Source organism: Glandiceps talaboti, chromosome 7 (genome assembly GCF_964340395.1).
Source record: "Glandiceps talaboti chromosome 7, keGlaTala1.1, whole genome shotgun sequence".
NCBI lineage: Eukaryota > Metazoa > Hemichordata > Enteropneusta > Spengelidae > Glandiceps > Glandiceps talaboti.
In genome coordinates this window covers 27027196-27042769 of record NC_135555.1, presented here as the reverse complement: position 1 = coordinate 27042769, position 15574 = coordinate 27027196, and the positions used below count along the sequence as shown (strand labels likewise).

General features: G+C 39.5%; 1 protein-coding gene across 1 annotated transcript in view; it reads right to left on the bottom strand.

Annotated features, from left to right (window-relative positions):
- Nucleotides 1-15574, bottom strand: part of LOC144438150 (15-hydroxyprostaglandin dehydrogenase [NAD(+)]-like) — a 79095-nt gene that overhangs the window by 38320 nt on the left and 25201 nt on the right. The window contains exon 5 of the mRNA XM_078127180.1: nt 10438-10514. Coding sequence (XP_077983306.1) covers nt 10438-10514 — 77 coding nt within the window. The remainder of the gene's footprint in view (nt 1-10437; nt 10515-15574) is intronic.

Here is a 15574-nt window from a genome sequence, read left to right as displayed (position 1 = left end):
GAAGCAGATGTGGAAGATGGATGCTCTGAGAGTGACTACTTCCAGTCTGTGTTACGAAGCAGATATGGAAGATGGATGCCCTGAGAGTGACTACTTCCAGTCTGTGTTAAGAAGCAGATGTGGAAGATGGATGCTCTGAGAGTGACTACTTCCAGTCTGTGTTATGAAGCAGATGTGGAAGATGGATGCTCTGAGAGTGACTACTTCCAGTCTGTGTTAAGAAGCAGATGTGGAAGATGGATGCTCTGAGAGTGACTACTTCCAGTCTGTGTTATGAAGCAGACGTGGAAGATGGATGCTCTGAGAGTGACTACTTCCAGTCTGTGTTACGAAGCAGACGTGGAAGATGGATGCTCTGAGAGTGACTACTTCCAGTCTGTGTTATGAAGCAGACGTGGAAGATGGATGCTCTGAGAGTGACTACTTCCAGCCTGTGGTACGAAGCAGATATGGAAGGAAAACAACAACTTATTGGACACGACAGGTTTTTTTTGGAGACTATTAAGCAGACTGTGATCATCTTAATGCATTTGTCAGGAGATTCTAGACATTGTTTTCCAGTATAAAATGTCACAGTACAGTATATTACCCACAATTCTCTTTGATTTGTATGCTTGAATGTTTGTTGTGTAAAGGCTTTTTACTCATCCACACATTTTGAATATTTTAAACTAAATTATCATTTTATAATTATTTGACAAAAGTATGTTCTCAAAAATGACATGCACAATTTCTATTTTAATATTATGGTATCAGAACAGATAGTATACTGGTGCTAAAAAAACACACTAGTCTAATTTTCAATGCAAAATACATGTAATTACTAACTGTCAGATGTTGCCTTGTTAAACAGACAGAAATATAAATTTCCTTTGATAAATTTAATGAAGAAAAACCATATAAAACCAATATTTTTTCTTCAGAAAAGACAGAAGCAACTGGTTTCCTTAGTTTTGTTGAGAATATTAGCAAAGACATTTACAGACTGTCAGAAATTCTACAAAAATGCTATCTCCTCTTAGCAAAATGGTTTCTTTTTAGTGTTATTGAATTTTTGGCAATTAATAGGACATAAACAACAAAACTATGTTGCCAAACTGTTGAATTATCTGTCTCAGAGTTCAGTGTACAGAAGAAATTTGCTATAATAGGTAGAGGCAATGTTTGAGGACTAGAATCAGACAGAATTGTGGGATATCTCAAGTGCTGTGGTCATTTATCCAGAGAATGTCAATATCCAGTCAGCTATTACAACAACAGTTCAGAGCAGCACAACCTTGTACTTCAGAATCTGTTTCTGTATGAAAAGAGCTCTAAGCCAAGCCAAGAGATTTTTTGAGTTGTATACATGTGTAATTGTTGTAGGGTACAGTGTAGTAGAAATATCTGTATTTCATTGTATTTGAACATGGGGGGGGGGGGGGGTCACTTTTTCATGCATGGTAAACAGAGGAGGCTGGAAGGGGTCTCACGTGACACCCATGTGACCGTTTCGCGATAGAGCATACGATCTGACGCTAATGACCTCGGTGAGTACCCGATGCTTTTATTACCGTTTTATTACCATTTGCGTCATTAGTCTTTCGTTCAAACTATCACTATTTTTTAAAATGACCATTGCAAGTGTCATGCAACATGGAAATCGTGTTTTCAGTATGTTTAGTGTATCTAAAACGAACACAAACTTTGGTACTCGACAAGTCAATGTTATCGATATCTACATTTCCGGGGTTTTCACCTCGGTCGTTTTAACACAAAATTATGTTTCTATGTATGCTTTTGTCACTTTTCTATTAATTACCGTCATGAATTTCATGGTTCTGCAGGGATCTTCCCAATACCCCAATTTATAATGTGCGTAAATTGTCACTACTTTTTGTTGAATTTCGATGTTTTCAAGATGGCGACCCATTGTGCGTGCATATAATAACACGCAAAGTGGCTTGGCCATTGACGGCTGTCCTACACTTGGCTGGCCGGACGTGTTTATTGACACTCTCGTGTGTGCATTGATCGTTACACGTAACACTAATCCAATTGTCAGCATTTCCTCTTGTATCCTTAAAATTTTGTCCTTTTCACTCTTATCAAGACATTTTTCTGTTTATTTTCAGATTCGTCGCTATCGCTAGTCGATTTGCTGTGCCAAATCTGGACTTTCTTCTGTTCTTCATGTTACATTTTGTCTCGTATTAAACCATCTCTGTGTTGACTTCTATAAATGTGTCTTGCTTGTGAGAAAAAGACCTGAATGTAATTTAACGCAAACCCATTTCCTACCCCCTGATGATAGCTAAAGAAATAATTTAGCTTACATCTTACAAACTAATTGTTAAAAAAATTGATGTACAATAACGTCATGTATTACAAATTTGTATGATAAACAATTGAGATCTCCAAGGCCTATTTTATGTCAGAGATTTAATATGTTCAGAAAGCACTCGTATTTACGGATCCACATAGTGAATATTTTCCTCTTCACATGGCTTTCATGCCAGTCACTCAAAATATCAAATCTCGCCATTCCAGCTCAAAATTACATATATTACATCTACCTTGCTAGTTATATAATATTTCGCAATGCTTATATGATCAAAAATACTCATCATACATTACCACAATTTGCGGAGCCTGAGCACATTTTGCTACATGTATGTTGCCAGACGAGCAAAACCATGTCGGATTAAAATATGCGAAACTGAGAGACTCGCACAATGTGTGGCAATATATAACTTATAATACAAAGGCCGAAGTCTTGTTGTAGTTGTATTTATTTATTTATTTATTTATTTATTTAATTTTTTTTGAGCAAATGTTTGTATTTTGGAAGGTAGACATCTAACGTTTTAGTCAGCTAGACTGAATAAAGTTGAGGAGCTGTACTTGGGACACTGCACTCAAAAATACGACCTGCTTACCCGAGTTGCCTTCATTCTGGTGTCACTATTACACCCGATTGCAGGGTGATATCGTATTTGCAAGTTACATGTTACTTGAAAATATCTCAAACATGTGCGAAATCATATACCCTTTCGTGTAGGGTCAATGATGAAATTGGGTGTGCACGGTGATTTAAATTACAGTAGTAGTTGAGCAAGTTGTGAGAAACTCGCCTGTTTGCATTGTCACGTCACATCACTTGTCAATGGAGGTCACCTTCGATTCCGGGGCGGATCACCCACTTTCTACCGCAAATCTTGAGTAGACCTTGTCTATTTCTAACTATAGCCATTTAAAAGTACACAAGAATCCATCTCTTTTGCAAAATTTTGTAAATTTTGGGCGAAACTACACACGGGCGAAAAACCGGACCGAAATTTACGACCTCGGCGGGGTCAAGTATTCTCCACGAAAAATCACAGTATTCCTATCAATAATACGCCGTATTCCGGTTATCGAAAAAGCCCCGAAAAGATAAAAGATATGATTGTTTGGCCACTAGGGGCGCTGTTTTAGAACCGGAAGTGAGGGCCAGAATTGTAGAGCATTGTTGCAAAGCATAGAGTCTATAGGCATCGTAACCACTGACTAAAGATTGTCTGTCATTCCCCGTAACTTTACGCTATAATATTGCATTATCGCCCATCAAATAACGAAATAGCAAATTAACCTCTCGTTCTCCTAATATTTCGCGTAAGTTTTAGCTCTGCAATTCGAACGTGAGGAAAACCCAAAAGTAGCAACATTTCGAAACGGGTAGTACACTGACATCTCACTCACGTTTTCAGTGTGACCTCGTCCATTTGCGTTACCGTTGGAGAAATTGTAGTGATTGCTTCCAGTCAAACATCGGAACGGAAAAAGGTACAAAAACAGAGGAAAGAACCTTCAAAATCACAATATACGCTACAGTTATTGCAGCTTGTATAAAACCAATCTGATTAAAATCCGATGTAGATGTCGGCTAATCGTTCATTGCTATTTTACTTTCGTTATTGTGCCTGAATTGACCTGTGTGGTACATGTTTGATCGCCTCCTCTACCGATCAGGACAAAAACGTAAACATGTACCACGAAGGTCAATTCAGGCAAAATAACGAAGGTAAAATAGCAATGAACGATTAGCCGACATCTACATCGGATTTTAATCAGATCGGTATAAGACACGGTATGATGAGTGAACCACGTAAACGTTACATGGAAGGCCGATTCATTGAAGGGGTGGGCGGTGTGCTACATCAATCACAATAACAATATTTATGATTCGTTGCCGACTTCAATGGGGGTTTTTTATACACTGATGGTCCTGAATGAAGAATAGCAAGCTAACCAAAGTGTGATATTAAAGTTGAGTATATCAATACACATATGTTTATGCCAACTTATAACCAGTACATGAAATGGTTTTTTCCGGACAAAGTTTTATGATTTCACCCGTGGTGCTACATCACTGTTCTAATAAACAAGAAAGGCCTACGTATGCGGCGACATCAGTTACAATATAAACATGTGGCTTGGTAATTGTCGACCGAACTCTCAATATTGCAATGACTGTAGCTAGCTGGAAGCTGTTCAATCTGATTAAAATCCGATGTAGATGTCGGCTAATCGTTCATTGCTATTTTACCTTCGTTATTTTGCCTGATATTATTTTTCTTGGTACATGTTTACATTTTTTAGCCTGATCGTAGAGGAGGCGATCAGGCAGGCTAAAAAATGTAAACATGTACCAAGAAGGTCAATTCAGGCAAAATAACGAAGGTAAAATAGCAATGAACGATCAGCCAACATCTACATCGGATTTTAATCAGATTGGAAGCTGTTGTCAGATTTGTAATTTTCTAATCGTTCTTTTGTCCAGCAACAGACACCAGTAAGGTAAAGAAATATGTTTATCATGTCTACATCAGGTATATTTCGAAGGTCCTCCGTCCAACTTTCAATGTTTCCGCTGTCGATTAGTTCTATCTTTTGATGCTTGACATCCACTATTCGTCTCCTCTTCCGTTCTCTCAGAAAATTATCATTTTCTAGTGTTTCAAGACCAAGTTGACAGCATTTCTGGCGATATCTAGTAGATTTAGAAGTAGTAATTTTCCACTCTTTTATGAATGCATGGAGTTCTTTTACGCCCATTTTGTTGACAGCTTCATACATCGCCATACTATTAGATGTCATGACGAAAATTCTGGCCCTCACTTTGTCAGATATGGTGCGCCCTCTCGCGATACTTTCCTGCGAAACAACCGGAAGTTCGATAACCGGAATACGCCGTATTCCAAAATCGATTCTACTAGCACGGAGGGAGAAATATCAGTCGAAATGTTCGCTTTTATAGTATCCAATATGATGAATTATTGTGAAAGTTACGGCGAGTTGATGCCCCAAACTACGCGTATGGCTGGTGACCACTGAGCCAGCCACCATTGTAAACGTACGTTCACAAGCGTACACAATGGAGGCTCACTGCGTAATGAGCTTTCGCAGTTATTTTTACCCATCATGCTCTGCACCCCTTCCAGCCTCCTCTGATGGTAAAGGTGGTGGGTCAGAATTTTTTGTGCAAATTGTCGAGGGGGGGGGGGGGGGGGGTTCTATATTTTTCATGTGTTGGATTTTTGAAAAGCACCCACCACCCCCTGTTAATTCTGTCCAGTCCCTTACATGACGAGGATTATTGCCGGATAGTGCCAAAAGAGATGGAAGTGATTATTGAGAAATCTGGAAAGAAATTAATACGATAACTCAACTCTCAAATTCAAATGAAACAAATATTTTCTGATGCCTCCATGATTGTGCTTGTACGTAGGCTAGTTAGTTTGTGTTACATTCATCTCCACAACATGCACAGAGCTAGAGATCATAGAGAACAGTCGACAGGTATAGGAACTAGACTAGGCAGTGATGTATGATCTATGTGTACAACATAGACAGTTGTCCTTGAGATTTGAGGATCATTACAGAAATAAAAAAGTTGCCAACATTAGATTTGTTTATGAATTATATCACTGTACCCGTCATCAACGTTGCTTATATCAGTATCAATGTCATCAACTAAATGTTTCAAAAATGTCTTGCTTCCCGGCCATCAGAAAATTTCACTGAAAGTATGGGAGTTCTTGATCGAAACATATTCAGTCATAAAATCCTCAGGTTTCTGACAATTTCCAATACTTGTTACAAGAAAGACTGCAGTCCAAGAACATTTGGTTAGCTACATGTATTACATCTGATGCCTTATACGTGACATGCACGATCATTGTCCAGTTTGCATCACATGGTGTGCCTCGCCTTCTGTACATGTACCGTACCGTACGTCTAGCTTGTCTGTCAGTGCCACATTTTGCTTCCCGAGTCTCTTCAGTTTTCTCAGATGTTTTAAGAATTTGAAAATAGTCAGTGTCTGATCGACAAAATTTCTTTCCACTGAAGTTTAGAAAACATTTAGTTCTACTCTACGTAAACGTCGTGTTGTTGCATCATACATCATGAGACGTCACATTGACCTCACACTTCGCTTTGCGCTTCCTTCAACGTCCCTATGAAACTAGTTCGAAGGCTTTCACTAGAAATATCGTGGCCAGGCTTGTTTTACCGCATAATTGTCAAATGTTTTCCATATAATTATGAATTAATTTCTTCTCTTTTTTTTTACACTTTGGGTATTTTAGTTGCTATTAGAACTTCTGGGCAATTCATATTTAATTTTCCGATCTTATAATTTTTTAGCACAACTGAACTGAGGTTCAGTAGTGCTATAGGGATCGCCCGGCGTCTGTCTGTCTGTCTGTCTGTCTGTGTGTGTGTGTGTGTGTGTGTATATGTGTGTAAACAACTTAAACTCAAAAACTGCTGAACCGATTGCCATGATATTTGGTGGGTCCATTACCTTGGATGTCTAGTTGGGAAATTGTTCAAATCAAAATGATCGCATCACAGATGTGTGATTTGGGTCAAAAAATGTGATTTTTGGTCAAAAAACTTAAACTCAGAAACTACTGGGCAGATTGGTGCGAAATTTGGTGGGAACATTCTTAAGGGGATGTAAAGTAAGATTTGTCCATGACGGGATGATTCCATCAGTGATATGCAAATTAGGGCTAAAAATGTGTCTTTTTGGTTAAAAATCTATAATTCCAAAACTACTGAGCAGATTGGGCTGAAATTTAATGGGAATGTATCTAGGGATGTATGCACAAAGAAATATTAAGCATACCATGATTCCATGAGTGATATGCAAATTAGGTGTAAAAATGTTCATTTTTGGTCAAAAACTTATATCTCAAAAAGTACTTGGTCATCGAGTCTGAAACTTGGTGAGATGTTTTTGCATGTTATTCTTCAAAACATTTTGACAAAATTGGCCCTAGCAACCATGACCACGCCCTTAGCAACAACCAAATGGCAGTATATTTTGGTCAAATAACAACATCATATGGTAGGCAAATGAATAAACATTCAAAAAATGTATGCAAATACCGTAGCAACCATGACCACGCCCATAGCAACAGCCAAACGGTTGTGTATTTCACAAAGATAACAGGGATTAATAGACAATTGAATAAACGTTCAAAAAATGTATGTAAATTTGCCTAGCAACAAGTCCACGCCCATAGCAACAGCCAAATAATCATGTATATTGCAAAGATAACAGGAATAGAAAGACAAATGAATAAACATTCAAAAAATGTATGCAAATTTGCCTAGCAACAAGACCACGCCCATAGCAACAGCCAAATGATCACATATATTGCAAAGATAACAAAGGGGATTAATAGACAATTGAATAAACATTCAAAAAAATGTATGTAAATATGCCTAGCAACAAGACCACGCCCATAGCAACAGCCACATAATCACATATATTGCAAAGATAACAACAGGAATAGAAGACAAATGAATAAACATTCAAAAAATGTATGCAAGTGTGCCTAGCAACAAGACCACGCCAATAGCAACAGCCAAATGATCACATATATTGTGAAGATAACAATGGAGATTAATAGACAATTGAATAAACATTCAAAAAATGTATGTAAATATGCCTAGCAACAAGACCACATCCATAGCAACAGCCAAATGATAGCATATATCGTAAAGATAGCAACATGGTTGGATAGGCAACTGGATAGTCATTCACCGTATGAACACTTATTGTTCGCATGTTAGCATTTTTAAAAACTGTACAGTTGTGCTACAACGCCATTGGCGGTATTTTTTCAATGACCATCAGGTTTGAGTACTTAAAAGCTGGTCCCACAACCAGTGTGTGAACTTAAGGGAAAATGTCTACTGGTCATAAGGACCGACATGTAGCAAATGCTGCTGGTCCTTAAGGAAAACTGCTGGTCCATATTCAATGCAGTTCACATTCACGACCTGTATCTACACCCCCCCCCCCCCCATTTACAGATTAAATGATTTTAAACTTTTATATGATACAACATATCTTTAGATATACTAAAGTAAAAGAGAGTACAGCGAATTGTTTACTATCCACTATTATTTCATCAATCTGTTCTTACAATTGAAAATTTCCACTCACAGAGTCAAAAAATACAACTTGAAAGTAAACTTGGAAGTAAAAAGTTGTAGAATGAAATCGTGATTTTACTAAGGAGTGTAGCAACCCAGAACATATATATCGATCAAACTGAGAAACAGAGAAACATTTTGGTTTCACGGTAATGTCATTCTATTTCAGTAACAATGTATCATTAGTTCCCGCGGACGAAGTCCGGAACAGGGACTTATGGATTGGGTTCCGTCTGTCCGTCCGTCTGTGCGTCCATGCATCCGTGCGTCCACTTGTATTGCGTCCACTTTTGTTCACTTGTATTGTTTGCATTTGGTTATTTGGCATTTCGCATGTTGTTTATTTGCACCATTCACAGTGTCTTATCATGCTTTGTGTAACTTGTAACCCTACTTGACAATTGAGCCAACGGTTTTTACTGGACAAATTGAAACAAATTTTGCGTCAGTTTGATGGTAAACCTGCTATATTGACTACCAAACTTAGTTAAAGTCAGTTATTTCTACTCATGTTGCATCACTATATATTTACAAACAGAATATATAAAATATGAGAGCCATGTGAAACTTTTTCAGTGCAAAATGGGATGAAAATATGAGGGCAAACTCAGTGCTCCTTACAGCAGTTTGAATTTCTCGCATATGCATACATTACCCATAATCCCCTTTATATAGGGGACATCTGCCTTTAACCACAATATACTGCCATTTGGTTGTTGCTAAGGGTGTGCTCATATTGTTAGGGCCAATTTTGTCACAATGTTTTGAATAAAATCTGCAGAATAACACTTTCAGAAACATCTCACCAAGTTTCAGACTCACTGACCAAGTACTTTTTGAGATATAAGTTTTTGACCAAAAATGAACATTTTTACACCTAATTTGCATATCACTCATGGAATCATTAATGTCTTCATCCATACATCCCTAGATGCATTCCCATTAAATTTCAGCCCAATCTGGTCAGTGGTTTTGGAATTATAGATTTTTGACCAAAAAGACACATTTTTAGCCCTAATTTGCATATCACTGATGGGACCATCATATCATGAACAATTCTTAGTAAAAACAGCCTGAAGAATGTATCGCCCTAATTTCACCCTAGTAGTTTAAGCTAAAAGAATCATTTTTTGACCCAAATCACACACCGGTGGTAAGATCATTTTGATTTGAACAATTTCCCAACTAGACACCCAAGGTAATACACCCATCAAATATCATGGCAATCGGTTCAGCGGTTTTTGACTTTAAGTTGTTCACACACACACACACACACACACACACACACACACACACACACACACACACACACACACACACACACACACACACACATCTACAGACACAGACAGACAGACAGATGCCAGGTGATCCCTATAGCACTACTGAACCTCAGTTCAGTTGTGCTAAAAATCACACACTGATGGTAAGATCATTTTGATTTGAACAATTTCCCAACTAGACATCCACGGTAATATACCCACCAAATATTGGGGCAATCGGTTCAGCTGTTTTTGACTTTAAGTTGTTTACACACACACACACACACACACACACACACACACACACACACACACATGCACGCACACACGCACGCACGCACACACACACGCACACACACACACACACATCTACAGACACAGACAGACAGATACAAGGCGATCCCTATAGCACTACTGAACCTCAGTTCAGTTGTGCTAAAAATCACACACTGGACAGACATCCACACACACATCCACACACACATCCACACATACAGACAGACAGACAGACAGACAGACAGAAACTTTGCCATGCCTATAGCACTACTTATCAGTTCAGTTGTGCTAACAGCTACTTGGTATTTCCTCTATTTTCACAAAGATAGAAAAATTATTCTGTCTTGCCAAAATGTTAGGAACATAATACTGTATATTGAAATCTATTCTTTTGTTTCTATGGTAACACTTTTGACATACTCACAGCAACTGATCTTGTGAAATGCATGACACCAGCTTTGGCTGCACAATAACATGGTAGAAGAGGGAATGGTATCATACCTGTAAGTGTAACAAGACCAAATTAATCATTACAGTTATTTGAGTTTCAAAACCTAAGAGATAGCAAGCACATCTAGAAAGTTTCAACAAGCCAACAACCACCAGAGAACCATTACAAGCCAGCAACCACCAGAGAACCATTACAAGCCAACAACCACCAGAGAACCATTACAAGCCAGCAACCACCAGAGAACCATTACAAGCCAACAACCACCAGAGAACCATTACAAGCCAGCAACCACCAGAGAACCATTACAAGCCAACAACCACCAGAGAACCATTACAAGCCAACAACCACCAGTGAACATTACAAGCCAGCAACCACCAGAGAACAATTACAAGCAAGCAACCACCAGAGAACCATTACAAGCCAGCAACCACCAGAGAACCATTACAAGCCAACAACCACCAGAAAACCATTACAAGCCAGCAACCACCAGAAAACCATTACAAGCCAGCAACCACCAGAGAACCATTACAAGCCAAAAACCACCAGAGAACCATTACAAGCCAAAAACCACCAGAGAACCATTACAAGCCAGCAACCACCAGAAAACCATTACAAGCCAACAACTACCAGAAAACCATTACAAGCCAGCAACCACCAGAAAACCATTACAAGCCAACAACCACCAGAGAACCATTACAAGCCAACAACTACCAGAAAACCATTACAAGCCAACAACTACCAGAAAACCATTACAAGCCAGCAACCACCAGAAAACCATTACAAGCCAACAACCACCAGAGAACCATTACAAGCCAACAACCACCAGAAAACCATTACAAGCCAGCAACCACCAGAAAACCATTACAAGCCAGCAACCACCAGAGAACCATTACAAGCCAACAACTACCAGAGAACCATTACAAGCCAACAACCACCAGAGAACCATTACAAGCGAACAACCACCAGAGAACCATTACAAGCCAGCAACCACCAGAGAACCATTATAAGGCAGCAACCACCAGAGAACCATTACAAGCCAACAACCACCAGAAAACCATTACAAGCCAACAACTACCAGAGTGTCATTACAAGCCAGCAACCACCAGAGAACCATTACAAGCCAGCAACCACCAGAAAACCATTACAAGCCAGCAACCACCAGCGAACCATTACAAGCCAGCAACCACCAGAGAACCATTACAGGCCAACAACCACCAGAGAACCATTATAAGGCAGCAACCACCAGAGAACCATTACAAGCCAGCAACCACCAGAGAACCATTACAAGCCAGCAACCACCACAGAACCATTACAAGCCAAAAACCACCATAGAACCATTACAAGCCAGCAACCACCAGAAAACCATTACAAGCCAACAACTACCAGAAAACCATTACAAGCCAACAACCACCAGAGAACCATTACAAGCCAGCAACCACCAGAGAACCATTACAAGCCAACAGCCACCAGAGAACCATTACAAGCCAACAGCCACCAGAGAACCATTACAAGCCAGCAACCACCAGAGAACCATTACAAGCCAACAGCCACCAGAGTGTCATTACAAGCCAGCAACCACCAGAAAACCATTACAAGCCAGCAACCACCAGAGAACCATTACAAGCCAACAACCACCAGAAAACCATTACAAGCCAGCAACCACCAGAGAACCATTACAAGCCAGCAACCACCAGAGAACCATTACAAGCCAGCAACCACCAGAGAACCATTACAAGCCAACAGCCACCAGAGTGTCATTACAAGCCAGCAACCACCAGAAAACCATTACAAGCCAGCAACCACCAGAGAACCATTACAAGCCAACAACCACCAGAAAACCATTACAAGCCAGCAACCACCAGAGAACCATTACAAGCCAGCAACCACCAGAGAACCATTACAAGCCAACAACCACCAGTGAACCATTACAAGCCAGCAACCACCAGAAAACCATTACAAGCAAACAACCACCAGAGAACCATTACAATCCAGCAACCACCACAGAACCATTACAAGCCAACAACTACCAGAGAACCATTACAGGCCAACAACCACCAGAGAACCATTATAAGGCAGCAACCACCAGAGAACCATTACAAGCCAGCAACCACCAGAGAACCATTACAAGCCAGCAACCACCACAGAACCATTACAAGCCAAAAACCACCATAGAACCATTACAAGCCAGCAACCACCAGAAAACCATTACAAGCCAACAACTACCAGAAAACCATTACAAGCCAACAACCACCAGAGAACCATTACAAGCCAGCAACCACCAGAGAACCATTACAAGCCAACAGCCACCAGAGAACCATTACAAGCCAACAGCCACCAGAGAACCATTACAAGCCAGCAACCACCAGAGAACCATTACAAGCCAGCAACCACCAGAGAACCATTACAAGCCAACAGCCACCAGAGTGTCATTACAAGCCAGCAACCACCAGAAAACCATTACAAGCCAGCAACCACCAGAGAACCATTACAAGCCAACAACCACCAGAAAACCATTACAAGCCAACAACCACCAGAGAACCATTACAAGCCAGCAACCACCAGAGAACCATTACAAGCCAACAACCACCAGCGAACCATTACAAGCCAGCAACCACCAGAAAACCATTACAAGCCAACAACCACCAGAGAACCATTACAATCCAGCAACCACCACAGAACCATTACAAGCCAACAACCACCAGAGAACCATTACAAGCCAGCAACCACCACAGAACCATTACAAGCCAACAACTACCAGAGAACCATTACAAGCCAGCAACCACCAGAGAACCATTACAAGCCAACAACCACCAGAGAACCATTACAAGCCAGCAACCACCACAGAACCATTACAAGCCAACAACTACCAGAGAACCATTAAAAGCCAACAACCACCAGAGAACCATTACAAGCCAGCAACCACCAGAGAACCATTACAAGCCAACAGCCACCAGAGTGTCATTACAAGCCAGCAACCACCAGAAAACCATTACAAGCCAGCAACCACCAGAGTGCCATTACAAGCCAACAACCACCAGAGTGCCAGGCCCTTACATAAATCTCTTGTCAGAATCTAGTGAGAATCTAGTAAGAATCTCATAATAATCTATCAGATATTTGCATGCAAATTAACGAGTAAACAATGAAAATCTAGTAAGAATGTAGTAAATTATCTATCGGGTATTTGTATGCAAATTAGCGAGAAAACGGAGAATCTAGTGAGAATCTATTAAGAATCTAGTAAATTATCTATTAGATATTTGTATGCAAAGTAGTGAGAATTTAGTAAGAAACTAGTGATAATCTAGTAATAATCTATCAGATATTTGTATGCAAATTCATGAGAATACATTAGATAGATTCTGATAAGAATCTACAGGGCTCAAAATAAACTTTTTTCTTTGGTAGTCCTAGTGGTAGCCCAAGGATTGTGACCTGTAGTCCGATATTCTTGAACTAAAACTGAAATTATTAAAATACTTTCATGTCCATAAATCTTCCATCTTCATCACATAATCAGTGGTAGCCTAAGTGGGTTACCAGCTGCAAACTATGGTAGTCCCATGACCAGAATTGGTAGTCTGCGGCATGGGACTACTGTTAATTTCAAGCCCTGATCTATCAGAATCCTATTGGCTGTCTTCATTCCCTACAGAATGAAAATCTTCAAAATAGTGTATTATGCAATGAGAATTATCACCAGTGTGTGCATATACATTTGTATTCACAGCCGTATATGAAAAAGTATACATGTACATACAAGATAATTTATTATTACTGCCAGTTTAAAGACCTGTTAGATTCCGTAAATTTGACCCAACACATCAAGCAACCAACTAATGACACCAACGAGGACACATGTTACACTTGGTTAGTACATGAGCATCAGAAACCACTGTTGAGGATATTAAGATATCTAACCCTCTAATTTCTATTACCGTATCTCCTCGGGTTAGAGCCCTCACACGGGCAAGTGCCCAGGCCTTTCTTTTTTACAATGTCGACTTTTGGCAAAGTTGCGGGAACCCCCCCCCCCCCCCATACCTAAACTTTGAATAGATGATTGTGTATGTGTGAGCTAATAAAAGAAGAACGTAAATCCTGATATGCGATGAATGAAATTTTTGTTTGATCTCTAACTATTTTGTTTCATGTTCATGTGTTTGTTCTCTTACTATTTTTTGTTATGTGGTTGTGACTCACAGGTCACTATGTTCCTGTTCTTCCGCATTCATGCGTCTAAAAATTTATTCACAATCTGACTTTGCATTGTTTAAAATTGCCCCCTGTTGGCTGTAAGATGGATGGATGTGTAACTAATGTAAAATACTATCGTCAAATTGCTGAGTGTGTTCTATGTCAGGTCATATACGGTAACCAAGACAGACGCTTGCTAACATTGCGAAGGTTTGGTAGTTCTCTTTTTGAATTATGTAGTGGCCCTGAAAAGGGCCTTTTTGTTTGTGCTAGCTGATATCAGCAAATTCAGTGATAAACGACACTGAATCTTTCAAAATACCAATCACCAAACCACGGCCTACCTAAAAATAACAGACATTAACATTCAAGACTTTTGTGCTGATATACAGAAATCTCCACTGATCACTGAACATTCTTCCTAATTGACCACTACCATGAGTCTTTACGTTTGACAACCCTAATTGACCACTACCATGAGTCTTTACATTTGACAACCCTAATTGACCACTACCATGAGTCTTTACATTTGACAACCCTAATTGACCACTACCATGAGTCTTTACGCTATCTTAGTATTGACATACATGCATCTAAGCATCAACATACAGTCATTGTTAGACCAAATATCAAATAAGAGTTGAGAAACGTAAAAGGCGACTTGCAGAACGGAACTGGAGGAAGACTAACAATTCATCGACAGATACATAAATCACAATGTCCCACAGTCAACCAATTAATTCACAAAGCTAAAATCGACTACTATAGAAGTATCATTCAGGAAAATGGAACCAATCAGAAAGCCCTGTTCAAAGTTGTTAACAAGCTGCTCCACAAACCAAAGGAATCGTCCCTATACCTTCACATAATTCAACTGAAGAAATTACTGATCGTTTTGCAAACTTCTTTGTGA